The sequence below is a fragment of the Mycteria americana genome, chromosome 13, assembly GCF_035582795.1.
Source record: "Mycteria americana isolate JAX WOST 10 ecotype Jacksonville Zoo and Gardens chromosome 13, USCA_MyAme_1.0, whole genome shotgun sequence".
In the NCBI taxonomy this organism is placed as follows: domain Eukaryota; kingdom Metazoa; phylum Chordata; class Aves; order Ciconiiformes; family Ciconiidae; genus Mycteria; species Mycteria americana.
In genome coordinates this window covers 14,393,079-14,420,631 of record NC_134377.1, presented here as the reverse complement: position 1 = coordinate 14,420,631, position 27,553 = coordinate 14,393,079, and the positions used below count along the sequence as shown (strand labels likewise).

Below are 27,553 nucleotides of genomic sequence, written 5' to 3'. Positions count from 1 at the left end.
ATAGCAAGTTACAAGTTTATACGGGGGCAGTCACCCGGGACCAGACTGATAGAGCCCCAGCTAGAGCGCTCCCTGCATCCTAGTTCGTTTGCCCTTAGCTCATGCGTGCCCCCGTTTGGCTGCTGTCCCTACTGTCATTACGGTGTCTTCACGTCCTGCGCCTGACAGACGGCTGTCAAACCCTGCCGTGTTTTGGATCAGCTGGGACACGGAGAGAAATGCTGAATTTTATTCCAGAATTATATATTCTTCATTGGATACACTTGCAGCTGAAAAAAAAATTAACAAATTATTTGTTCCTCTTCTGTTTCCTGCTCAACTAAATAATTTTTTTTGATGTGTGGTCATGGGTCCAGGTATTTATAATTTATGCATTAAATGATACCCCCAAGAACTAATGAGATCTTTAAATTACTTTCTCTGGTTGAAGCTCACCTTCTGCTACTCCCTAAAATAGCTACTGCTTTTTTTCATACGTATTTTCTGCAGTCAGCAAAACCTTTCAAAGATGCATTCGATATTCCAGCTTCTGGAGAAATTACTGGGTCATCTGGCTCCACACACAGATGTGAAAGACGCTTACCTCTGTCAGGCTTAGAGCAGTATTTTCTGACAAGGATTTGTTGGGCAAGCTGAAGGACACGTTCTCCAGGTAGCCCAGCATGGTGTCGGGCGAGCGGAAGTTCCCTCTCTCCTCGGTCAGATTCGTTATGATGGGACGATAGGCGTTTGTGGAGAGCTAGAGGAGAGGGACACAGCTCATCAGAAATTATTCCATGCGGCAGTCTGTCTTTATTGTTTTAGCCCAAAAGGGAGTTTGAGGCATAGCAGACTCCTGTGGTTACACACTGGATAAGCAGAATAAACAGGCACAGCATCATTTTTTCATTAGCAATTCAGGTCCTACGTGGCATGGTTTCCTGAAAGCCGCTGTGAACAAGAAGAAAACTAATAGAACCTTGACACTGCAGATAGCAAGAAAGTGAAAATAGACTGCAACAGCTACTTGCACGTCGGCCAATTACAGCTAGTTTCATGTATTCTGCATATGAAAAATTAATTTTATTTAAGCCTTTTTCATTAAGCATTTACTAAACAGATAAAAACTAGTTTTGTTAATGCAGTGGGAAATATTTTCTAATTTTAAAGAAATAAGAGGAAAAATTAGCAAAATGTTTTCGAATGCCCTATATCTTCAAAGTTCATTGAAATATTTCAGAAGCTTCTACATTTTTTCCTTTTTTTAATATAGAAAATATTTTTTTTTAACAATGAATTTCCTTTATCTGTCCTACATTAAGAGTTCTATAGTACTCCCATCTTCCCATAGTGGCTAAAAATTCTCCCTATGCATATCTGAAAATGTTTATAATTGGGGTACTAGGTGCCACTAATGAAAATTGTGAAGTGAGGAGGGTCTGTAATTCTGTAATATATACACACTCTGACATTACAGAAAAGAGTTACGAGGACTGTCCTACCACAGGTTTCGTAGTGGTTGTCATCACAGACCATGGCAGCGTTGAAGAAAGCAAAACTTGCACACCTGGGGAAAAATACATGCATGAATGAGAGCGTTAACAAATCTGATATTCCCACTGCAGGCTGACTCAGTTCTAACAAAGTAACATATTTGCTGTTCTATGCATTTCACTTATTTGCAGTACTGTAGCCACACAGGCTTGCTTAAAGCATTTCATTTACTGATTCTGTCATCAATTTTATTTCATCACCTTTATAGAGATGAGCCTTGCAATTTAGTCTGAGTCTCAAACACTTAAAATTAAACTTTTGTTTGCAAGCAGGAAATTTCAAGTGTTACATCTCAATAAAAGAAAGGACAACTGTACAATTAAAACATAGGCATCCATCTTCCTTCTCCAACTCTTCCCCCAACATTTATGTGAAGTATTTAGGGGAAAAAAAAAAAAAAGCCTATGTGTTATCAAAAATAAATAATAATCTGTAGGCATTTCTGAAAATTTCATATATGACCTTGCTGTATTTCCATATATGTGATGAACTGGGACTGGGAACATCCAGACACTGGAAAAAATGAGACTTGAGTCTCAGCTATGATCTCCAAATGCTAATGTTTACTTATATCTTGAGTCTAAATTGCTTGAGTGCCAAATAAAATCACACCCATTAAGGCAATTTCAGAAAGACTTTTCCACATTAAAAAAAAATCTGTAAGAAATAGTCAGAGCCAATGGAAATACTTTTGTTGCTTGCAGCAAAACTAAGGCACCCCCAAATAAAAGAACATTGGTAGAAATGGTGGCATACTAAGGCTTTGGGGGCATGCTAGTTTTGCATGAAACAAATAGCAGGGGTCAAGGAGTCAAAACACAAGCTTCATTAGTAGTTTGAGCATATTACAGAGAATGTCTCTATTAGGTGTTTTGTAAGTTGATTTCAAGCAACAGTTGCTATTAATAGGAGAGACCTTACTAATAAATGTCACCCACTAGCACTATATCCACTGAAAATTACCATACGAGCATGTCATAAATGATTTGTCGAGACAGAAAAAATAAACTTAATTCTGGATGGTTTCCAGTTGCTCCATTTTAAAAATATTGATTCCTTTCTGTGCAAAGGGATTTATTGGTCATTTGTGATAAAGAAATAAAATTTTTTTCTAATCTACGTCTTACCAAGAATTTATATTTGTCAGGAGTGTGGTATTTCAGCACAATCAAACAGTAGTTGCACATATAGGACACATTTTTCTCACGGATCCAAAAGGAACATGATTATTCATTCTGTTAAAAAACAGACTGCCCTATTAAGTTTCTTATGTCAAACCACATTAGCCCAGCTTCAACCCTGCTTTAAGTCCTCCAAAGTCAATAAATAGATACCAAGAATAACTTTTGTTTACTATGTTGATTAGTATTGTAATATCCATTGCTTCCTCTGAGAACGTTCTAACTTCATCCATCAAATTGGACATTTTATAAAATCCGATCAGTCCACTACTTCGAAGGAAAAAGCGAAAAAATCAATACTCCACATTTCTCAAGTGCTCCGAATCACCTGAGCACTTTAAAATAATATTGGCTTGAAATTCTTCACACTTAGAAAAATATATTTATACTTGGCATCCCTTTACATTTTAATTCCTAAGCCCCTAGAAAATACACATCAAGCTTCACTTTCAATTAAGAGGCTAGAAATTTGTTTTTCACAGATAGTTCCAGATGACCCTGAAAACCTGTGAACACCTAATGTCACGCAAATTGCAGTAAACTCACAACAGCTCACAGCATGAACGTGTTTAAATCAAGGAGTTTGCTACACAGCCTTCTAAAAATCAGCAGGGATTGAAAGGTAGGATACAGGCAAAATTCTGTACAACTGAAAAATTTAGACTTTAGCAGAATCCAAGGGCCCAACCTTTTCTACAGTGTTTCAAAAGCTAGCTACAAGCATTAACGTCCAGCAACCAGATATTTTGAGCCCCAGCATGACTCTTTCCAAGCCATAGTATAGAGGAAAGAAGTAGAAACTTAAGTCCTGAACAGGATTTGCATTTGTGGAAAGAGCTTTCCATGATGCCTTGAGTATTTGTTAGAGTGCAGATGGGAGGGTGGAGGGCTTCAGAGGATGGTTGCTGTGCGTTCACAAGAATTCAAGGGGTTAAAAAGGTTATCTTGGTATTTATGTAAGTTATACTTCTCTGACGGTGAAACAGGGCATACACATAGATGGATCAGGTCAATTTGAAAATGTACTGCTCTTGAGTTTAGCAACATAGCATTCTTCTTGAGTTACACTGAATCAAAGAGGGTGATTTATGGTAGCTTTGATTGTTGTGAAGATTGATTGTTGTGACAATCACAGCTAGATTGTTGTGAAAGATACAACAGCCAAATACAAAAGCATTTTTTCTAACATGACCAGAACATTATAAAGTTAATAAAAACTTTTTTTTTTTTTTAAGATTTTAAAACCATTTCCGGTATCACATGAATGCTCTCCCAGTCAGAATTTTTGAAGATTTTCATAGGAATCCCTTTTTAAAATAAAAAACTTGAGCGCAATTGCTATTATTTGTGTGGCAAAGCAAATAGATTGCTTCATTATATACCAGATGGAGGGTTTTGTCACTTTTTCAGTGACTTCAATCCTACATAAAGTAGTTTATATTTTCTTTTTTCATAAAATATATTTTGTATATATTTGATTGCCATGATCAAACCTGGAAGCCACAAACACATACATTCTCATTTCCAGGCATGCATCAGAAGTTCTGTGTTATTCGAAGAGTTTCTGTTGTGAAAATGGTTCCCATGGGTTTAACAGCACAAGAGTTACGGGTGTGACTGCTTTAGCTCTCAGTAACCTGGTAAGAATAAATGAAAGCAGGGAAACTGCCAAAGCCAAATGCTCCAGATGCCCCATAGCTTTATTCCCGAGATGGATGTTTTCTAATTGCTACTCGCACACAAGCACTTAATAGCAACAGCCTTTCTTGTCGTGAAAAGTTTATAATAAAGATCCATAGAACAACTGACAGGGTTTACTGGCCAGTCCTCTAAGTCTTTGCTCTAATCCTGATTCTTTGCCTTTTATATTACATTTCAGCTGGTATCTTTCTTTTTAGTTCACAAGCATACATGAGTTAATAAGCCTTTATCGTTCCGGGAACTGGAGAGATAACCATTATTAACCACATCTGCTGGAATACACTGAGTGACTTGGCTCTAAGTTACACAACCACCAGAGCGTAAGTCAGATATCCGGAGTCAGTCTTTCCTAATACTGTTCTGCCGCAAGTCTAATTATTGCTCCTCTTCTCTTGATCCTAGGGGATCTAACAATGGCTGGATACTCCAGGTCTTGGTAATTTTTTAATGATGCTTTTAAGGAGCTAGAATCCAGGATAAAAAGACTGCACATCCAAAGACAGCTGAGCGTTTCTGTAACCTTCATACCTGACTTTTTCTGCCTCTCAAAATCACATTCAATAGCTGAAAGATGTAAAATGAACATAAATCCTGCACGCTAAACATTTTTAAGTCAGCATCTGTACAGAAGATGAATTATGACAACAGCGCGTATACTCACCAATAGCAGCCGTAAAATACTGCTCAATTTCATTGGGGGTGAGTGCCCTTTCCCAAATAATGAATTCATCAAATGCCCCATTCACATAGCGCTTCGTTTGACCCCCCTCTGTCCCTGTCAGTAGATTTGCACTGGGGTCTCCGTAATCATAGAAAACTTTCCCCTCTGGATCAGTTGTGTTTAGAGTTCCATTGACATAGACTTTCAGTCCTTCTCTTGATTTCCAAGTGAAAAGAATATGAGTCCAATAAGGACCTGCAAAACATTAAAAGTCACAGCAAAATCCATGAATCAATTCCATTTAGAGCCTTTCCTGTTCAGTAAGTTTTTGCTGACTCGTGCAATGCTATAGAGCTGTATAGGAAGTGCTAAGAGCGAATTATGGAACACTGATGTCATGTATATTAATCTTTATACCCACGGGGAAGCCCATACTTTGGCAGAATGCCTGTTAGCTTTTGTCTGAACTCTTACTTGGGCTCACTGCAGTTTCATAAATTACACTTGCTAAGTATTACTGGCCAAGATTTGAAGTCTCTTCAATACTCTCTCAAAACACAGTTCAGCAAGAACTGCATAAAGACTCCTTTATGCTTGTTCATAAGGAGAACAAGCAAACAGACTAATTAAAAGTTGCCACAGTTTCGCTGTTATACTTGAGAGTCTGAAAACATAATATTAATTTTCACTTGGATTGGATAATCCACAAATGTGTGAATTATTCTCACCATTTAGCAGCTTTTCTCTTAAAACGAGATTTCTAAACTGGCTTGTTAGGCTTTATAAAACTCTGCTACTGTGAGAAAGTCCTATTTTACCAATGTACATGTAGTCAAATTAAGGCAAGAAAAGATTTAGTGACTGTCACTGGCATTACTAGAAGGCCAGAATCTGTTCCAGTCACTAGGTAATACCACTCCCCAACAATACACAGTTTAGGTAGAAGCAGTAAGATATGTGATATACCAAAATGTTTATTAATACTCTGCCATGGCATACAAAACTTGACACTCACCAGGTAACAAAGGGACCAAAGCACTAAACACCCAGTTAGACAGTTACCAAACAAAGTCTTAATTTAGGAGGCAGTAGCGGACAGCACACATACCCAGTTTTAGAATATACTGAGAACTGTCGGGGATTAACCTGCGGTCTCCACCTATGTTTCCATCTAAGCACTCATTAATCTGTTGATGTCAATAAGAATTCCACTTCAGAAACTACTGGAAGTTGGGTCCGAGGACTGTTACTGAATGGCAAATGTTCTATAATACAGTATCACCGGTTTTTCAATTTGTACTTTCTCTCTCTCTGCCCCCCATCAAGAGAATTCTGGAGCACAGAGCTCTATAGCTATTTTTATATATCCACTTCTCTTTCATGAAGTCGTGCTCTTACCACTACATCTCTCAGCAAGAATAAAGTAAAATATAACAAAGAAATTAATTTTAAAAAATTATAAGCTTTACCTGGTGGACTAAAGCTTGCTTTCCACTTCATCATTGCATTCCCACGGGTGTAAAATTCCACTGAGCCTTCACCTTCATTTGAACAGATTTTGAAACCGCTGGAAATTACTTGTCCACCAGAGGCAGGGAGTAACTTAGCCTGCTGGTCTTGAGTCTTCCAGAAAAAGGAAAATGTTACTCCTGATGAAAGCAAGTGAGAAGAGATTTTAATGAAAAAAACCACAAGTGCAATTAAAAATTTCCAATACTGTAGAATACAGAGAGTGGGAATGCTTTTGAGGACAGATCATCTGCTAGCACAAACAAGGACAACATTTTTAAAATCAACAATGCTCTAACAGTTTAAACCAAATAAACATCTCTTCCTTGGCCTCGCATCACACGCACGTACCCAGGACATAGTAGTAATCATTGCTTCCCGAGTAGCTTCTATGAGTTAAAACTAAAGTTCTTTGAGCACCAAAAGCAATTAAGTTTTTTTTCTTACAGATTTATGCTTCCATTCCTTTTGCCTTATCTCTCCAGTCTCCTTACCCTTCTCACCTTCCTGTGATGATCCCCTTTTCCTCCTGTGATCTGGGCTTATTTCAAAACACAAGTTGCTCTCATATCTCCATATCCTCCACCAGCATCTACATCTTTTTTTTTTTGATGTTCACCAAATTCCAGCAAACCCAGAAATAGTACATTGACTGCTTCCAAGCTACTGATGCGCTAACTGGCTGCCAGCATGCCCGTGTCTGAACTTACTGAGTAGCATCCAACACTAATTATACTTTAATTCTTCTAAGCATGTTATTACCTGTGTTTTCACACTTCAGTGCTCCCATAATTGCTGAAAGCAAAGAACCAATGTAAAAGAAAGGGATAGCGACATATGCAGAGCCACAGCCAAAATTCAGAGGTCCCCACCCACCCAAAAATCCAATAATTCTTCCCAAAATGCAAGTGCAACCCTGCAAGTGCACATGATTAACTTTGTCCACAAATAATCCTGTTCAATTCACAGTAAATTTAACTATTATACTGTAAAATTGAAGAGCTCTTCAGGTTGCACATTAGTGAAGAAATATGATTTCTGCAAGATGGCTTGTTTCTTTAATAAAGGTTACCTCAAAAGGCTTGACTGAAACACAAGTAGCAAATCAAACCTCCCTTGCACTCCAGAAGTTCATAGTGGCTCTGCTGTAGAGGTTCTGCAGTCAAATGCAATTGCAAAGAAAATGGCTCGACTAAACAGCTCCTAAAAACGTTCACCTCAGAATTTATAGTACAAAGTGCTAACACTAAAATCCAAGTTCAGAGCAGGTTGAGAAAAAGTTTATGAAGTACAGAAGTGGAAGAGGTTTTGCCACAAAGAATTATAACAAATTAAGTTGGCACCAACCCTGAATATCACCTAGTCTAAACTGCCTGCTCAAAGCAGGGCCAATTTCAGAGCTCGATCTGGTTGCTCAGAGCTCTGCTGAGATTTTAGCGTCACCACAGATGCGGATTGCACAGCCTCTCTGTGCAAACCATCCTGATGCGCGGCCACCCACATTACAAAGAAACGTTTTTTCTTAGATGTAGTCAGCATTTCCTGTGCTACAATGTGCCTGTGTTGCCTGTTACAGTTTCATTCTGCATCTCCAAGGCTGTTTAGCTCCATCTGCTTCTATAACCACCCATCAGGTAGTTGAAGATGGCCCTTAGCATTCCCTTTCCTTCACGGTGTAAGGAGAAGCCTTCGCCTCCTCTCCCATGTCATATTGTCCAGCCCCCTAAGTCATCTGCTGGACGCACTCTGGCTTGTCAGCATCTCTTTTGTAGCAGGGGACAAAAATGGGACATTTCTGGGACAAATGGGACTTCAGATATACTCTCACAAGTGCTGAACAGAGGGGAATAATCACTTCCCTTAACCTGCTGACTATGCTCTTTTGACACGTAGTCAAAATATCTGTCTGGATTATTTTAGTTAGCAGTTCTGCAGGCCTCCCAGGCAGTATGAACTTTGCCAATTTGCTACCAGATAGCCCAGCACAAGTTAATGAAGCCCTCAAACTATTATGTACATTTCTTGTTGAAACCATAGATTTTTTTTTTAAATGTGTTTCATAATTTTATGATTAAAGATGGAACAACTTCAGACAGCTCACTACAGTCATCAGAAATATTCTCCCCCACTACTCTCTGGAACACAATTTCACATATTCTTTTTGTTACATTAACTTAGCAGAAAAGTTAAGAATTATATTATTGCAAAATAAATAATTTAACTATGTAGTATCTTCCTGTCTAACTGATCTTTCTGTTTATCCTTTTAACAGCACCCATCAATTTACATGATCTACACACCATTCCCTAAATGCTTTATACATGATAAAACCACCACCATGGAAATGCTAATCAATTATCATTGGCCTCCTAGAAACCAATCAGTATATGAACATCATCAGTCTCAGTTTGCTAGATCTTGATGGATATGGCTTTAAAGCTATAAATGCTGTGAACTCCCAACTGAAGAATTTGAGGTCTGTTGTAGGGAAGTCGCAATACCTTCATCAGCAGATAAACCCGGGTTCATATTTCAGCTTCTTTACCACACCAGTAACAGGCTGAAACACCGATCCAGCCCTCTTTCCGGAAAGCCATGCGTTTCCCTTGTGTCTGCACACCGTCCTTCCCCACCCTGGCGAAAGGGCCCCCAGGGCTGCCCACGTTAATCCATTACTGCTGTGAATGCGATTCCGCTGTCAAAGTGCCTCGCAATCTTTTTCCAGTGCTTCACCGCACTTCTGAAAGGTACGGAAGTGCTGTTATTCCTTCTTTACAGGCCGAGAGCCGAAGTTTAAATGGTGTAGACAGAGAGACTAAGTTCTACAGCATGTCTGCAGTGGAGCCGCTTTCCCCCATCTTTGTCCATCCTATTGGGCTACCCCGTAGCTACTGAGCATCCTCTAGCCACAAGAAAACTGCGGATCTAAATCCTTCTTATGTGTGCTTTGGTTCATGAAACACCCCAACTAAAAATAAAAAGTAAAGTAAGGTACACAAACACACGGCTTCATGAAATGCTATGTTGTGCATAGTGCTGCTTTTTAATTTTTTTTTTTATTTAATTCAGCTTCACATATGTTGACTAAATGTAACTTTTCCTACTGTGTTCCAAACTATTAGGAGAACATTCTCTTGTGTCTTTCAGAAGTGTTTCTTTTGACTGAAAATGCCACTTTAATGAGCCCAGAACTGCTCACAGAAAACCGTTATCTAAATATTACTTGAGAAAGAAGGCAGGCAGGGGAAGAATGTTTCAACATTTTAAAATCAAGAAGAATTTGTTTTCTCAAGTCAAAATAACAGTTCTGAAATGTTATTAATTTTAAGCTAGGAAAAAATATTGGGATTTTTGATTCGTAGGTTGTAATACTGCGTCTGAAAAGATCCCAAGATCATTTCAGAAAGCATTCCCTGCTTAAGTGTACTTAACAGCAGTTCCACACAAATGCAACAGACAAACATCAAGGGATGTTTAAGCAATAGTAGGCTTGAATAAAATTACGTCTTCTCATTGCCACTGGTTTTATTTGGGTTGGAGAAAAACAAAGACACTCTCTTTAGATAAAGGGGTGTTGGCTTTTTCCTTTTTTTTTTCCTTTTTTTTTTTTTACCTGGTACAGTGATTTAGTATTTATTGTTTATGTGATTTCTTCTCTTCACATTTTATCCGCTGAACATTTCAGTGTTTTATGTTTTTAATGTTCTTGTTTGTGAGATAGTGGGAGTGCTCTGGTACTATAAAAATAATTTATTCTGATTGTTATGTTACACTATAGATGTAGAAATAATATGACTTACTGATGATTTTTATTTCCCAGTGGTATGAAAAAAATATGAAAAGATACAGCATGCATCAGAAAATACGCCTACAGTAGGATACCGTATTACTTTTTCTAATACTCTCAGGTAATAGCTGTGTACCATCTGCTCTCTGAGTTTCTCCTACTTTCTTAAAAAGTTAATACACAGCTCTTGCTACAGCAGCTAAAAAAAAAAAAAAAAAATATCCTATTTCAAGTAATGTTACCAGTTTGAAGAATGGCCTAAATCAATAAAAGCAAGAAAATCCAATGTTAACAATACTGCTTAAGCTTAGGGACTGCTGGAGTTTACGTATAGAAAGCCATTTTCCATTGATCCTTCCATTTCTATTGAATTTTAAATCTCTAGTGAATGTTTTATGCTAGTGACTAGTTGTATGTTTGCTTTGACAGTCACATACAGTTTTAATCATCTTCTGTAGTCAACACATTGTCGAATCTGTGCCCCCTATTACACCTCTCATTTTGTGACGCTAGCCCAAGAAGAAGAAAGGGAAGAGAAATAGAATGAAGAGATTTAAGTACTTATGAGGACAAATGGATTCCAAGACACTGGAAACAAAAATTTTGTTATCTTCAGAGATGAATCTAAAAATAACCATTCCTGCTAAGAGGCCACACTGAAAAACAGTCTCCTAAATCTGAAACCTGTAGGACAACTTCTTCGTTTGTCATACTGCAGTTCTTGTAGGAATTAATCTTGGTGCCACAGGAAAGATTTTGGGCACTGTAAGCTTATTTCTGGTTTTGTTTGAATTAATTATACTGTAGATCATTGATCTGAGTAGTTGGTGACTAGTTCTAATTTGAAGTGCAGTTAGAAAAGACTAAATTTTAAAACAATTGAGTGTTGGTTGCTGAAAAGTCAATAAAGAATAGTGTCAAGCTAGAATTGTAGAGAGTTCATTCCAATGAGGAAAGAAACAATGATTACTGAATTACATAATTTGACAGAAAAAAAAAAGCCAATAGTAATTAATGAATTTACTAACCTTCAGGTCCACAAACTTCTGGATTACTAATGCAAGAATTTTGATAGCTTCCAAAGAAGAGAAAGGTAACTCCTTTCTTTTCAGCAACATAAATTCCTTTGTTCACCATTCCTTCTACAATATCTAAAGGAAAAGCAAAACATAGTTTAACATTTGTATAAATCAAAACTTCCTGGAAACATGATTTTAATAGACTCATACGCCTCATATGTTTCTCTTGTCCCAACTATAGGTTTGCTTTCGTTGGGTTTTTTTGTTGTTGGTTTTCTGTTTGTTTTTTTAGTTTGGTGGGGGTTTGTTGGTCAGGGGTTTTTGGGGTTTTTTTTTGTTTGGTTGGTTTTGTTTTCTTAAAGAACTATACAGATAACTTTCATTTCAAGTCTGTAAAAATTACACTAATATCTGTCACTCGGATTCTTGATTAACTGAGACTGCTTGACAGAACCCATACACCAAAAAAATATTATTTCAAAGTAATCTGAATAAACCTTATGCTTTCCAGAGTTCTGGATACCGGACACATCATAGAGGTATTTTTGTCTTACTATTAGACTGAGTTAGTGAAGAAATTCTTTAATCAATCAAAAATGTAACAGAATCGGGTTTTTTTAATTTTTGAAAGGTAAATTTTGTGATCAAAGCCGCTTTTCATTAAAAAAAATTCAGTGAAATATACTTGACAAGCTACATTTAAAAGGCAGAAATCTATATCCTTTTAGATATGCTTTGGTATGGCATCATTATCATTTGGAAAGGCTATTTCTTTGTCTAACATGGATCATGACTAATTGTCTTGTGACTTGATTGTGATTTTCTTGTGTTCCCTTCTAAAGAAAAGCACTGTTGGTTCATCTCCTACTAGCCAAAGCACATGAGCCTTCTTAATACTAAAAAAAACCCATGACACTTGTTTACTATAGGAAACCTCACTAAGGTTGAGAGTTCAGCTGATAAGTGAAGATCAGAAGTTCATCTCATTTGTACCAAGATAAAAAAATCGGGACTAATTTTAGCAATGAAGACAACAGGAAATCACAATCAAGAAATTCCACTGTGTTAAAAAGCTTGCATTCCACAGAACATTGTCATCTATTTCTGAGCAGACAGAATGGAATTGTTCAGTTTGGAATTTCATGTTAACACTATTGTTTGTGATGGTATTTCTGCAAGGATTGAGAAGATTCAGGATCTCGGTTTTAAGACACTTCTCTATAATTTCTTCTGAAAAAGACAGTGTTAGGAGAAGAGCTGCTCCAAGGGAAATACCAGCAATGAGAACACAGTCTTTTCCTGCTCCGAGGTGCAGAAATTGCCAGCTAGGCACTACTTGATATTTGAAAATCTAACTAGATCCTAAGGGCAATGACGAAGGCACACAAATGGTCTAAAACAGGCGAAGGGCATGACGTAAGGGGCTTCTCTCTGTATTTATCACTGTGCATCTACCTGACTCAACAGAAACCTTTTGCACAGCAGAGCACAGCACAAGTCACGCCAAGGATGCAGAGTCAGTGCTGGGACAGACCACCTATCTACAGTGATAATCACAAATACTGTTGTCACCGCTTCAGGATGGTGCATCCCCTTGTGCAATGGGAACATAGGCAAGATGGCATCTCATTTTCAAACTGCAGACGACCATCAGGCATGAGGACAGCAGTCACAGCGCTGGCCCATCTGCAGGATAACATCACTCAAGGAAACAGCAACAGCATGGCATAGCCCTCAGTGAATGTACGTCCAAATATTTTCTTAGTCCATGCCAAACCTCGACACAAATATCACAGTTTTCAGGTATCTTCCTCTCCCTTTGAGGAAGAAGTCATCAAGTTCTGTCTAATTGACAGATAAAATGTAGTTTCTTTTAAAAATTTGAGTATGTATTATGGACTGAAGCAAACATTTCCAAGTTCTTCTCGAGTCACTTGAATTCTGAATTAATCTAGCCAGAATAAATCCCATAAGGTAATGCATTTCTGTCTCCATAGCATTTCCTTTGCTGTTGATGTCACTCTTTTTAACGTTCGTATTGAATATATCTTATTATGTGAGAACTATGCAAATGGTCTATAAAGCAGATAAGTGAGGACTGAAAGGAATTAGGGTCATTTGAAGTTTGTTATTAATAGAGTTCACATTTGCCAGCATACTTTTACTGTTGGAGTAGAAAAATAGTGGTTTTAGTGTTCTAATATAAGCCTCCTGGTGTCTGAGCAGCCCAAATGACAGTTCTACCATTTTCATACTCCTCCTTTGGTCAGATTTTCCAACAACTGGATGTGAGTTAATACCCACTTGTAAAGTGGACAAGAGGTCATATTTCAATTGCACCTTCACAGGTATAAATCCTAGTGACTTCAATTAAATGACTCTACGCTTATTCTGGTGTAGATGTAACTAGTTTACGATCTGCCAGGTTTTTGCCTGGAGAGTTGTCATTTTCTGTTCTTCCTTTTATCTCCTGGTGTGTTGATGTAAAAAAAAAAGTCATTAAAAGGACATATCTCTGCAGATTTTTGCTTCCTTTTTTTTTTTTTTTAAAAACATGTTAATCGAAGGTGTCGTGATTGACAAGATCTTACTTCCAGGCATTGCAAATTTGCTTGCGTTTGTCTTTCTTAATGCGTCCTTTAAATATTACTATGAAATAGTGAAAACACAGATGGCTTCTTTTTCCTTTTAACCTTGAAAGAAAAGAAAACACTCAACCTATTTGTTCTTATATGTTCTTCTGAAATGTCATCTCTGTTTCTTTTAAGCTTAAATACAAATATTCTAGGTTTTGGAGGACTGTTGGGGCCCATCCTCCCATGGGCTGATTAGCATGGGGATGCTTCTCCCAGTAGTTCGGATTAATTCCGGTAACACTGCAGGAATGCTTTTTCAATAATGTAGGCCAATGTAAGCATAAATAGACTTTTACCATATGACCACTTGAACCAAAACTCAGTGTTAACTTTGAATCCAATGTTACAAGAACCATCCAAGCTTGACAAATGCAGAACAAAAAATATGTAAATCCTCACCTACAGTTGCAGAGAAGTTAGAGTAGGCAGAGTCATTGGTATATACAAAGGTAGAGTTATGGGAAGGAAGCACAGTGAAGTTGTGGATTCTTAGAGCTGGGTGGAACAACAAAAGAAAATAAGCAAATAAGCAAAACAATGAATAAACAATCAGTAATGAATTGACCAGTTCATATCTCTCAACATAGCACAAATCACAGATGTCAGTCAGTGGCCTTGAAAATTATCATACAACCACTTCTCCCAAGGACTTATATGGACGTGAATGTTGCACTCTTTAACTACACAAGTTAAGTAAATACAGTATCACTAAAACAATTTTTTTTTTGTTTACACTTACAGTAGCTGAGGATAAAAAACTATAAAAAATACAACTGCAGATGAAGGGCTCTGAAATACAATCATGCTGGTAAGGAACTCTGCAATTATAACAAAAATCATTATACTGGTGCAAAACCTACGGGCAATTGAAGTCCCATGTCCAGCTCTGGGCTCACCAGTACGAAAGACACGGACATACTGGAACAAGGCCAGAGAAGGGCTACAAAGATGAGTAAGGGACTGGAACATCTGACACGAGGAGAGGCTGAGAATGCTGGGACTGCTCAGCCTGGAGAAGAGAAGGCTCTGGGATCTTATCAATGTGTATAAACACCCAACAGCAGGTGTAAAGACAGTGCCAGACTCTCCTCAGTTATATCCAGTGAACAAATAAGAGGCAATAGGCACAAATTAAAACACAAGAAATTCCATGTAAACATAAGAAAAACCCCAACTTTTTTATATCTGACAATAAAGTGTTATTCTCTAGTATTTTTTTTTTCTTATTTTGATAATTTAACAGTATCTTGTGCGCAGTAATTATTTCCCCTGGGCAGGCAAATAGAGCTTGATGGAAAGCCCGTGAAAGTAAATAGAGAGACATTGATTTGGAATTTAGACCAACTGAGCTTACAGAGGGAAAGGTAAATGCTCTTGGGAAAAAAAAAAAAAAAAAAAAACAACACACACAAAAACCTCAAGAGAAAAATGCATGGAAAGCAAGGGGTCAGATGAAAAATCTGAACATGGCCACATCTTTTTTTGTTTGCTATATTTTAAGTTGATGGGTTCCCTTCAATTGCTTCTACTGCTGAGATAACCGAAAAATTAATTTACTGACACTCTCTCTCATAACAGAAACGCATTGAGAGATATAAATCTGGCTTCACACACAATGACTTCAACAAATAAAATGGATTAACATGACGGACAGATTATGATGCTTCAAGGATTTAAGAGGAGAAACATGGAATGAAAATAATTGCATGATGTGATGAGTGGAAAAACAAGGAAGACTCTAGCAATAAACAGAAGAGTTGTGTAATCAGAATGGTATCAAAACCAGGCAAATTGTCACCTGCATTAGATTACAACAATAAAGAAACTTTTCTTGTATATCAAAGTCAAATACCAGATAGATACATAAAACTTCTGCTGGAGGCAGCTGAAATAATATCTGTGTATTATAACACACACTATAGGCAACTGAGAAGAACTTGAACTATCCACTACAACATTAAGGAAAGAATTCAACATTGTCAGAATTGCACTGCAGAGAAAGAGACTTTTGGCTGCTGGCATCCTCAGCAAATAACAGTGAGACAAAGTCCCCCAAACTTTTTTCAGCAAAGTCATGCAGATGGCTCATTTATAAAGTTATTTAACACAGTGTCATAATAGGAGTCAAAGGAGATTGCTCATGTGAGCCAGTCCCATTCCTGTAAGTGAAGGTTTGTAGGATCAGGAACTTCATATATTCTGCTTTATCTCTTCCAAGATACTACTGAAAAGATTTCTGAATTTTGCTGAAATAATGTAATTTAACCTAATTTGAAAAATCATCTAACATCAATTGTCATTTTTCCAAGAGCCATACTTTATATATTGCTTTCAAGCACTTTCAAAACAACGTGTTTGTAGCATGAGTGCCAAAACAGTACTAGGTATGGAGTGCTTTACTCTTCCTGAAACTACATGAAGTCCAGTGTCAGAAAATTACTTTAACACAGTGTTAGAGAACTCACGGTAACTTTTTGTGAGCCAAATTATGATTCTATTGAAGTCAATGGGAATGCTGCCATCAGCCTCTAATGAGAGCAGAATATCGTCCAGGTTTATTTCTGGTCAGTCAATTTCATTCCTTTAAGAAACTTTGTGGAAAGATGGGTCAAAGTTTAAGCTTAAAATACTTGAACACCTCTGGAATAAAAGGTTTTGGATATTTATGGATCTTTTGCCCACTTAGGAACAGAGATTGATGTTGCCATTTTTGTGAAATAAATAGCAATAACTTTGCACTTTTGTAACATTTTTCATGTAAGGTTGTAAAGGTCTCTAGTTCCTGATTTAATCTTCCACAGTGATCTTTCTGGGTAAAGATATTACAGTCACCAGTAGTAACGCAGGAGCTACCCCTTGCACCAGTACAAAACAATTTAGCTCAACTGCCAAGGTGGTCAGCCGTAGTGTGAGAAATACTGGGGAATATACATCAGCCCAACTTGGAATTGGCTAAAATGTCAGGAAAGGAAAAACAGTTCGTGTGAAAATTACTAAGGGACCTTTGAGTCTCAGAAGGAGGCAGAGCATAGCTGAAAATTTCATCTGAAAGGAATGGCCCTGCAAGCCCATGGTGCTGCAATGGGATACAGTGGTTCGGTTGAAGCTCCATCAATTACTTCACCTGCACATTTCCAGAAAGCCCCCGTCACCTTTCTTTGTTCCTGATGCAAAATGTCAGAACCAGAAAACTGCTGAATCCAACCAGACTGCCTTTTAATATCATTCCCTCTGGGACCCCGCAGTCCTGACAACTGACTCTTTCAAATTGGTGAGAGTTTTGTCCTACCAAACCTCTCGTGGTTTTGCCTGATTGGAAAAAATTTTGAACTAATGCTGCAATACTGCTTTTAAGGAAATATCCAAAAGCACATAAAAATGAGTAAGAAGTGTTCAGATGAGAGCTTACACTTCTCCTTCTATAGATACTACGTGCAATTTTGAAAAGTGCCTGAGAAATTGGGGCATTTAACTCCTTCCAACAAGCAAAAAGAAGCAGGCACCTTCACTGCTGGCATAGCCAAAGAACTGAGTCACTGAGTGTATTAGTGCATGTTATGCATGTACCGAACCAACTAATAACAATGTGATTTCAATGACTCTTCGGATCATAAACCTTTTCTCTTTATAACCTTAACAATGCGTAGACAGCCCATAAAACGTCTGAGAATACTCTATAAAAATCAGTTCACAAATACGATATCATTTGGACATTGGAGCACTTCAAAAACATTAACTGAAAAAAAATCGCAACTGCGGTGGTACAAAAGCTAACCCCTTTCATTTCTCCTGCTCCCTTTCTACTCACAGACTGCCACAAATACTTATGTTATTGCCATTGTCAACGAATCCTTTGTCTACCTCCATTTGTATCCCGAAACTCATGAATTCCATCCACATCTTCCAATGGCCAGTAATGGGAAGCTGATGCAAGAACTTTGAACCCTTTCAAGAAACACAGATGAAAAAGTTATTAAAGTAAGGACCAACAAGGAGTGTAACAAGTCTCCATAGAAGACAACAATAAAGGAGGTCAACAGGTTAAGTAAAACAAGATATTTTATGTAAATCAAGTACAGCACATAAGCGAGATCATAAATCAAAAGGACAGAGTAGATTAAAGCCATATATCTGATTGATCACTGCAGAAAACCTGTTTTAAAAACTCAACTGATTTTAATTGCACTTAAAACGTGTAACAATCTCTGACTAAATCTCTGCTAGTTTATCAGGCAGCATTCGTTGAAGTAACAGTTGAGCAGTTATTCAAGAGTAATTTCAAGATTTTACTGAGATTTGAAACACACACAGTAGATAGTACAAAGCACCGAGAAGGGAATGCACAGGGGAACGTTTAGCGTCTGTAGCATACTACTTCTGCTCCTGCCTCCTCCATACTACTCGTCTCTCTGCAGTTCAAGGGAGTAGAAGATGCTAGAGAGTTCCCACAAATCTTATCCTCTCTCCAAAACCCACTGGAAAACCAGTGCAACACCTTCAGGCTATATTAATCCAAGCCTTTTTTCACCTTTGGTCTTCTCTGGAAAGAGACTAGTCAGACATAGTAAGGAGCAGTACTCAGTGGTGGAGGAGCTGCAACGTGGATGAGAGTATAGGTGCCTGCACAGTTGTTACTGCAGAGTCCAGCCTTCTTGATGTCTCCAGATAACTCTCACCTTCACAGAGTCATATAGCAGAACTTACTTTAACAGAAGGAATTTGATGTTCCTCAAGAGAAGGGATTCCAGAATATTAAGCAACATACGGAAAAGAGTTCACTCCTCCCCATGCGGCACTACCTATTTCTTCAGAACCTTCTCCACTACACCATAACCAGAACAACTCCTTGTGCTTGATGAGAACATTTTGTTCTCCTAAGTGTCCTCCTTCGCAACAGGTGGACAAGCTGACAAAAGCAAAACATCTGCTGGTTTCCACTGGCAGATTTATCTGCACAGTCTAATTGATGAGTTTGAACAGATTTTAGATGTGACTACTCAAACCTGACCAGAAGCAGGCTGCCCAAAACAATCAAATTTTGTGTTATGATAACGAATCTATTTTAAGGGTAGAGCATTAATAATGTAGGAAAACATGAATTGTAATTTCTTATCTTGTTAGCTGCAAGAAACCCTTTATTCTGAAAATAATTAATTTAACCAGCTGTGCTGAAGTAAACTTATAATCTCCTATATCTAAGAAAGGAGGATCTTATATCTAAGAATAGGATGATCATATCATCCTATTAGTTTGCATTAATCTTTTCTTTGGGAGGCAGGGGGGACAACACAACAGATGACAGGTACAGAGAGAACAAGTATTTATATTACACCGTATCTGTAGTTCTTTGCCTTACAATCATTTTTCATTCCCAAGCAATCTTTCAAGAACCTGAGGTTCTTGAAACTGATAGAGGTAAGTTTCTTAAAAAACACTTCAGCTGTCATACACCATACAAAAGCTCCCCACACCTAGTGTGCAAATTAAAACAAATCACAAGCAGTGTCCTTTGACATTTACAGTCTATCCCACACCTTTCTTCACTCTTGAGATCAAAACAGCTTGCCTATTTGACAATTATTCTATAATTTTAGCACCCTGGATACCAACAGGATTTCTTTATCATGGATATGAAGGTGCAAAAATTTTATCTGCATCCTTAAACTGCCTGGCCTACATAGTGGAGATCCTCATCCATCATAGTTTGATGTCCTCCTTCCTCATGGTATAGTTTGAGCTGTGACGCAGAGAGGATCCCAAGATTTTTTTTAATAAGAGTGCAAAGCTGATAAAATTGCTAAACATCACAACAAGGAATTGTAGATCTGAGAGCACACAACTAAAAGGTCTGCATCTTGTGAGGATACACAAACTACTCAGACTTGCTTCCAAACTCAACTATACCAAAGATTTCTAACAAATGATTCCTAATTGATCGGGATCTATTATTGGCCTACCTAATTAGAAATGTTTGCAGTTGTCATAGAGGTTTTCCCACAGAGAGGGAGCATGAGTATAAACAGGTAAGATGGGGATGTCTTTAGAGAAATGGATGAGATTTATATGGCTGTATTCCTTCGAATATCTGGAAGATACAGAGAAAGGCACAACTTCTAACAAAAGGAGAAAGCTACTGCCAACATAAGAGAATAACAAGACAGAATAAGCACATACAAAACCCAATCTGAAAATTCCAGGCAACCCAAACTCAACCGAGCTTAGCGTGGCAAAGCACACTGAGGAAACAGGATATAGGAACAAGGTTTTTGAATTTACACAAACTAAATCTGGGTACGTGCTTAGTTCTATCTTCAAAGAACATATTCTGGCTGCTGAAAAGAAGTGAAAGTTATGAATTCCTATGGTATTAAGAGCACCCACATACGCAACCTGTGCTAATGTACCTCCATCCGGCTTTCATCAAACTACCAGTTCCATTTTGCAGAGCACAGAACATGCCTGCTGTTTCACAGTGTGCTTATATGCAAATATCTCTTGCTCCCTTTAACATCTCCCTTCTGTATCAGGGGAAAAAAGGGATTAAAGTTAAGAGAGGTGGTAGGGGGGGGGAAAAAAAAAAAAGAGAGAGAAAAATAGAAAAGAAAAATCCCAGGAGAAAAATATTTTATGCCAAAAAACTGTGTCACAACGTGGCACAAGTATTTTATTAGTAGTAGTAGCAGCAGCATGACAAAGGCATTGCCATGGTTGGCATCAAACAAGCTCATAAGGAGAAGCTATATTCTAAGGAGCTTACATTTAAAAGATGGAAAAAGTAGGGAAGAAAAATGGGAAGGGAAATAGATATACAAAGTGAATTGCCTAGAGCCACGCTGCATTTTGGTGGCTTTCCCAGCTCCCAGTTCTGAACTATATAAAGCCATGCTGTTACCCCACTTCCAGCCAATCAGCCCTGAGAAGACCTCCAAAAACACATACCTGTTGCCTTGAATTCAACTTACACTTGCACTATCCTTTCAATAGGTAACTACTGTGTGTTTAGAATAAAATCACAGCACTTGTTTACAGCCTAGTTCAAATCCAGAAAGCATTGCTGGCAGTTATGCTTCCCCCCACACACACTGTACTACATAATAAATGTTGTGTAACTTGCTTCCTTATTGCGGGAGGCTTTTTTTTCCCCTATTGTTCTATCAGCTAGAAGCCAGTGATCCTCATCTATAGGAAATGAGAGTATTTCTTTGTTTTTGAGTGAAGGTAGAACAAAAGAAACTAATCGGGCTGAAGCTACTGCAATAGCAGACAACATGGCTTTTCCACATCGCTCTGTATTTTATTTTGAAAATAATTACATATGGTTAAAACTTAAAAGTACAAAGCAATACATGAATTGGTAAAGCAGTAAAATTGTACTTGTACACCACCATGAGGCTTGAGGTTAAACTATTTATATAAACAGAAGAATTCTGCAGTTACACACACAGACCCCAAATAAGCTTTGAGGAAGTTTTTTCTACATTGAAAACAGATGAGAGATCCTTAATATGCTCTATAACTGATTTAAACTTAAGCATGAAGGCTGGGAGGAGGGTAGATGACTTGAAGCCATGCCAAAGTACTGCAAAGTATACAAGCTGGCATATCCAACTGTAAATCAATTAATTGAAAATGCTGAACACTGAGACAATGAGAAAAAAAAAGAAAACTGTCTGTGTAGAGGTCCGATTCAGAAACTCGTGCTCAAAAAAGTAATAATAGACAAACACTGTATATAGGATTTCTCTACATATCAAATACAATCCATTTTTCTCCAAATATATTTCTATGCAGAATATTTAGTAGGTAGGTTACTGAATTTAAAATCACTGGGACAGTCTGATACTTTAGACTTTATTACATTTTTAATACAGAGCTGACATTCAAACGTAGGATCACAGTTTCTTTGGAGCTACTAAGAAAATGAAAAATACAAACCAAAAAAGCAAATAAATATTTAAGCACATTGTCATAAAATGTAAATAGAACATTCCTTACCTGGGTGTTTGGGTAGCTGGGAATAGTTTCCATACACCTGCACAGAAAACATTACATAATGAGACATAGCGAGGCAAAACTTGCTAAGAGGAATCCAAATATATCTCAATACTGGCCATGTTCAGAACATTACCTGATATTTGTACTGAAATAAAATCAGCAAAGAATAATGACAACAGAGTAGAGATAATAAATTCTCCATCGTCTATTTAAGGTTAAAAGTACAACTCAAATCAAATTCCTGTAAGATGTCAATCATAAGTTTTCCTTTGCTACTTGTTGTATTAAAAGGCACATTTTCCATGCAGGTTCAGAAAGTCCGTTCCTTCAGTGATGGCAAAATATCCTTCCAGACCTCTTGAGTAGTATTTGCTTGCTCCACACTTTGATGTCTTCATTTAACTATAAATAAATTACCGTGACTGGAGGAAAATTAAAGAGAAATGTGCATCAGATCCAAAAGTTGTACTGTTCCATGGAAAGGAGTCAAATATTTCTGTTACAATCTGTGCCAAAAAGAAAAGATCTTGTTTTCAACTTTCTTCCTATGGTTGTCTTTTCCTTTCAATTACTTTCACGTTGTCAGAAATCTGAAGCCAGTTTTAGTTTTGCTAGCAAGAAAGTGTGCTTCCTTATAGCACATAGGGCATATAACTCTCACTATTTCCTCAGAAACCGAGCTGAAAAGAGTTGCTAACTCCTTGCTCGTCCAGCTCACGTTTGCACCTCCATCCCAGATCTTTTTGGGTGGAGAGCAAGTCTGAGTGATGTCATGCTTTCTTCTCAAACTTTGTCCCATTCTGGTACTCTATTTATATCACGTTGCTGCTGTCTCTTTTCTGGGTCCTAACACCAGCCAGCTAGGAACAAGTGGAAACAAGTCGATGTGCTTTAGCAAACAGATAAAAGAGATTACTGCTCTTAACAATCTGCACACTTAAAGAAGAATGAAAGCCAGAACAAGTGTTATAATTCAAATGCTTAAGAAAAATAAAACAGATTCTGGACAGAAATTTTTGAAGGAAAGCTAAGATCTATTTACTGAAGTAACACATTGCATTTCTTTCTAAATAAGCATGACCTTTAAAAAAATACAATTTAAATCACATGGCATTCTGAGGGATTAATTTTACTATGTCTCTACCAAGAAGGGGAAACTGAGGCATTAGTCATTTCACTGATTTGCTCAAAGTTGCACAACAAAACTAGTAAAAGAACTAGGAAAATACCTCTATAGTTGCCACTTTAATTTCTTTTTAATAAAAAATAATTACATTTAAGTATTTTTATAAGAGCCTCCCAACCATACTGTGAACTATGTCACAAATATTAACCATCATTTTATATGTAAAAGAAAAAGAGCAGCTAGAACTAGTTGATATTCTTCATTTACTCTTCTCCTCTATGGTAAAATCTTGTTTTCAGTTCCCTCCAAGTTCTCTTTTATTTTCAGTGAAATAAACTGAAAGAGTAATATTTTAAACAAAATTTGATAAGCTTTCCATCCCTGTTCATCTCCCCTGCATTTCCATGTCAACCCCTTCTTTATCCTCACACGAGCCACGTACAGGTGATGTAGGAAAGCTCAGAAACTAAAAATCTGAATCAGACCACGTTAACATCTCAGCAAAATTCAGATAATTTTTGGCAAAAGAAAAGGTAAATAAAATTATGTCAATAGATTAGCTCTTATTTTCAGCCCCAGATGCTTACTCGCGCAGCAAAATATTCCCTGCCTAAAATCAATGGGCACACCAGATACTGATCTATAGAAAAGCGACCACGCGCTCCTGTTGCCATGCATGCCACTGCCCATCTCGGACCGATCTTCTGACCTGTAGTCATCCTTCCCTCCCCGCCCACCCATTCTGTGACTCTTGGCTCCATCTTTTCAGCTGCCTGTATCAGCCTGTATTTGCCTGGTTCCTTTTCTTAGCTCTATTCCTTCCAGTATATTAGCCCTCCTACTTGTCTGCTTCTTAATCAATCACAACTTCTGCACCAAACTCTTGGCTAGAGTCGGTTATAACTTTTAGGATGAAACCGTTTTCCACTGAAATTTTATATAGAGATTATATAGCGGGAAGCCCAGGAAGTTTGGTAGCAGCCGTGGCCCTGACTTACCCAGCTGGCTCCCCAGATGCCTACTGAACTTCTGAAGCTTCTGGTGGTAACTAGCGCCTTGCAGACGACTGGCGAGTAGCTAGAACTCCAAGCTCCAAGGACTGAAGAGATCATAACTAATTTTGGAAACCTTAAGACATTCGTGCTGCATGAATGTTTCAGTGTTACCAAAGTTTAATATGACAAAATTTCAATATTGAAATAAAATGCATATTTTGTTTGTAACCCTGATTTAGGACGTACAACAAAATTTTGAAAATTTTGAATTTCAGTCCCTACAAAAATTTAGCTTCCCACTTAGTTACAACCCGTCTGACTTCTGCTTATTTCCCCTCCAGGTTTTATTAGACTCCTTCCCTCATTACTGTTAGCCACACACTCCTCTATATCCTGAAGGAATAGGAGAAATTCTGTGTAAACCCTAGGAATTTTGCATCACGTACTAACAAGTAGAGCCACCCTTAGAAATAATAGAGAGCTGCAGCTAAAAGTCCTGAGAAAAGCTAAAATGTAAAAAGAGAAAGACAGGAATTTGAAATATTTGCCAAGAGGGGCCTGTCAAGGGAAAGAATATGCTTACCAAAACAATTGTGAGAATCCAAGCAAACATGTTCACTGCCAAAAATTTTTGTGGAAACAGCAAATTGCAAGCAGACATTGGAGATTATTTGCAGAAACAAATTCTGAATTTATTCCTGTGATCCTCTGGAAACCTGATCTGAAAAGTCACACTGCTCCCACCGCAGACCAGAGGCAGCACCGGGCATCTTGCGTGCAAACCCCAGTAACTGATCCAACGCTCAGAAGACAAACAAACAGTCACAGCGGATCGCTCTTGACGAGCCTGCGGATGAAATAACGTTCATTTAAAGTACTCGCATGTCAATAAAAGCACAAAGGTCTGCATATGCTGGGTAGCCGGGCAGCCTGTGGTAAGCCTGCTGGAGAGGCTTCTCCCAGCACAGCTCTCCCACCCTGCTGCCCTGGGGCCCTGCTACAGGAGTAAGGAAGAAGAAAGCTGTGACCCCCGTGTTACAGTACCGGGGGTCCGTGCAAGGCCTCTAGATCTTCTGTCCCACTTAGGCAGAGAGCAGCGAGATGGCCAGGGAGGAGCTGACCCGCAGCTCGGGCATTTGCTGACAGGTAGAAGGAGCTCCCTAAACAGAACAGAAAGCCTGATGATTGCAGCAACAGCAGAGGCTTGCAAACAGCATTGGGAAATCATATGCCCCAGGTTTCCCTCTCCCCCCCCCCCGCCCCCTTTTTTTTTTTTTTTTTTTGGAGGGAAGGGAGGCTTTCAAAGACAAAGGTTTAACCAAAAAAATAAAGATCAGTCGTTATATGTTGGTGATGTCGGTTGCAACGTGAGTGTGACCCATCATGCGATAATTAAACTTAACTTTCAGTTTCAGCTTTCCTTGTTCACCTCATGTTCATTCAGGATGATTATATTATTGAAACAGAAAACTAGCAAACGCTGCAGCCGAGATTTACCAGGAAATTAAAAATAACCTGAAGTTAAAAATCTTTAGTGCTAACTATGTAAATACAAGCAGAAGAGAATAATCCTTTAAAGAATGTTTTACACTGCAGAAGACAAACAATCTGTAATACAGTTTTCTTCCTTTGTTTTCATTGGAATCATTAACTTCCCACAAGAGACCTGGTGCATAATTGGGATTGAAATGTTTTAACAAACATCTTAGATTTATTCTTAAAATACTCCTTTCTAACAGCTAGATTTTGTTAAACTTCTCTAATATCACAGTCTCTCCTAATACAGCCATAAACATTCTGGATTAAAGTGACTTCCTGGTCAAACTACTTCTCTGCCAGTAACAGAAATTATTAACACGGTGGCTACAGCTGATATATCAACACCCATCCACTTAAATTTGAGATTTTAGTGCTAACTTCTCCGGCTTGTTATGGACATCCAAGGTAAGTAGTTGTAGAACTGATTTTATTTAATTCACTTACACAAAAACCCCACAGTTTTGTGAAGTCATTCAGTTGTCCTTTGAACAGGGAACATCCAGGGCAACTCTGTCAGCTCTCTTGGAACTACTCAGCTGTACATAGGTGCAATTCGATTAGATTTGCACATCTGCAAGGAACCAGAACAAGATCCTGTGCCAAACTTTCCACCTTCTCAATACACACCTTTATACCAGCACAGTTATTTTTGTAATGAGTATAAATTATTTACTCCCAGAACTCTAAAGCAGAAGCAGTTTCACAAATAAAGGGGTCACCTCTAACGCAGTTTATTACCTTTTCTTTATAGGACCTTATTCCAATGTAGAATTGTGAGCCCATACCAAAGAAGAGTTTGGGGGTTTTTGTATCATCAGTTGGGTGATGAAAAAGTCATTCCTAAACCTATGAAGTTGGCCTTGGACAGGACTGTAGCAATGGGAAGGTCTTGCACTAGCTCTCAGACCAAGTTTGATATATTCACTACCAAAGCAGCACATTGGTGCCGGGTTTAGAAACTCTTGCAGTGCTCACACTCAACAGGAAGGTCAAGGACTTGGTGAACAAAGTTCTCTCCCTCTAGTTACTGTACAAGGACTAAATACAATACAGGGCAAAGAAGCTATCCCTGCTGATAACTGCACTCCCAACATTTGATGGAGAAGCAATCTGTGTCATTCACCTTGTCCTTCTTTGACTTGTGCATCCCTGTCCTGCAACCTCTGTCTGGATTTTCTGCAGTTACCTTCCTAAACCAGGGACTGGGCCCTCAGCTGCTCCATCAGCCTTTTTCTCCCCATTCCAAGGTTTAAGTGGCTGCAACCAAAGCCACTTTACACAGTTCAAACACACACCCAGGACCAAGAGTTAAATTGACAGTACAGTTTATAGGCAAGAAAGGGAATTCAAAACTTATCTCCTTCTACTAGCTCCATCTCGTGTATTCAAAGGCTGTGGGTATGACTATCTGCCATGCAGACTCAAAGCTGTCTCTTCCATTGTGTGGCTTTCAGCCCTTCAAAGGAGCTATGGCTTGGTCTACACCAGCTCTATCCAATTTACTGAGACTACAACTTCTACGTTCATTTTTAAAAGAAGCTATCCCCATATCATGAGAGACAGGTCCATCTTGCATCTGGCAGCACTTAAAAGCACTCTGGTTTGAAGGGTTGGTTTTTTTTTTTTCCTTTTCCAACCTCTCATTTCTTTGAGCAAGGGAACTGAAAATGATCATTAGAATGAATTGGCTGAAAATATTTCTCTCAAAGTATTTTGTATGTAGGTAATGCCTTTTATTTAGATACCTCAAAATACTTAACACTTAGTTAACTAGCTCTCATTTTTATAGGGTAGGTAATTTCTCTATCTTGTAAATAAAAATTTAAAAACAGAGGCAAAAAATGATGTGAAGAGAACCGTTCATCCAGGTG

The 27,553-nt window shown here is 38.1% G+C and overlaps 1 protein-coding gene across 2 annotated transcripts in view; it reads right to left on the bottom strand.

Annotated features, from left to right (window-relative positions):
* The window catches only part of ADGRD1 (adhesion G protein-coupled receptor D1), a 158,739-nt gene extending 136,500 nt beyond the window's left edge, over positions 1–22,239 (bottom strand). Inside the window, exons 1-9 of one of the 2 annotated variants that reach the window (XM_075516143.1) lie at positions 22,156–22,239; positions 22,023–22,059; positions 17,889–17,972; positions 14,427–14,522; positions 11,401–11,523; positions 6,546–6,725; positions 5,077–5,331; positions 1,482–1,546; positions 584–739 (exon numbers count right to left, since the gene is read on the bottom strand). In XM_075516143.1, the coding sequence (XP_075372258.1) occupies positions 584–739; positions 1,482–1,546; positions 5,077–5,331; positions 6,546–6,725; positions 11,401–11,523; positions 14,427–14,522; positions 17,889–17,972; positions 22,023–22,059; positions 22,156–22,224 (1,065 nt within the window). In that variant the 5' untranslated portion in view covers positions 22,225–22,239. The remainder of the gene's footprint in view (positions 1–583; positions 740–1,481; positions 1,547–5,076; positions 5,332–6,545; positions 6,726–11,400; positions 11,524–14,426; positions 14,523–17,888; positions 17,973–22,022; positions 22,060–22,155) is intronic. The other variant, XM_075516144.1, reaches the window with a different exon arrangement.
* Positions 22,240–27,553: the final 5,314 nt, after the last annotated feature.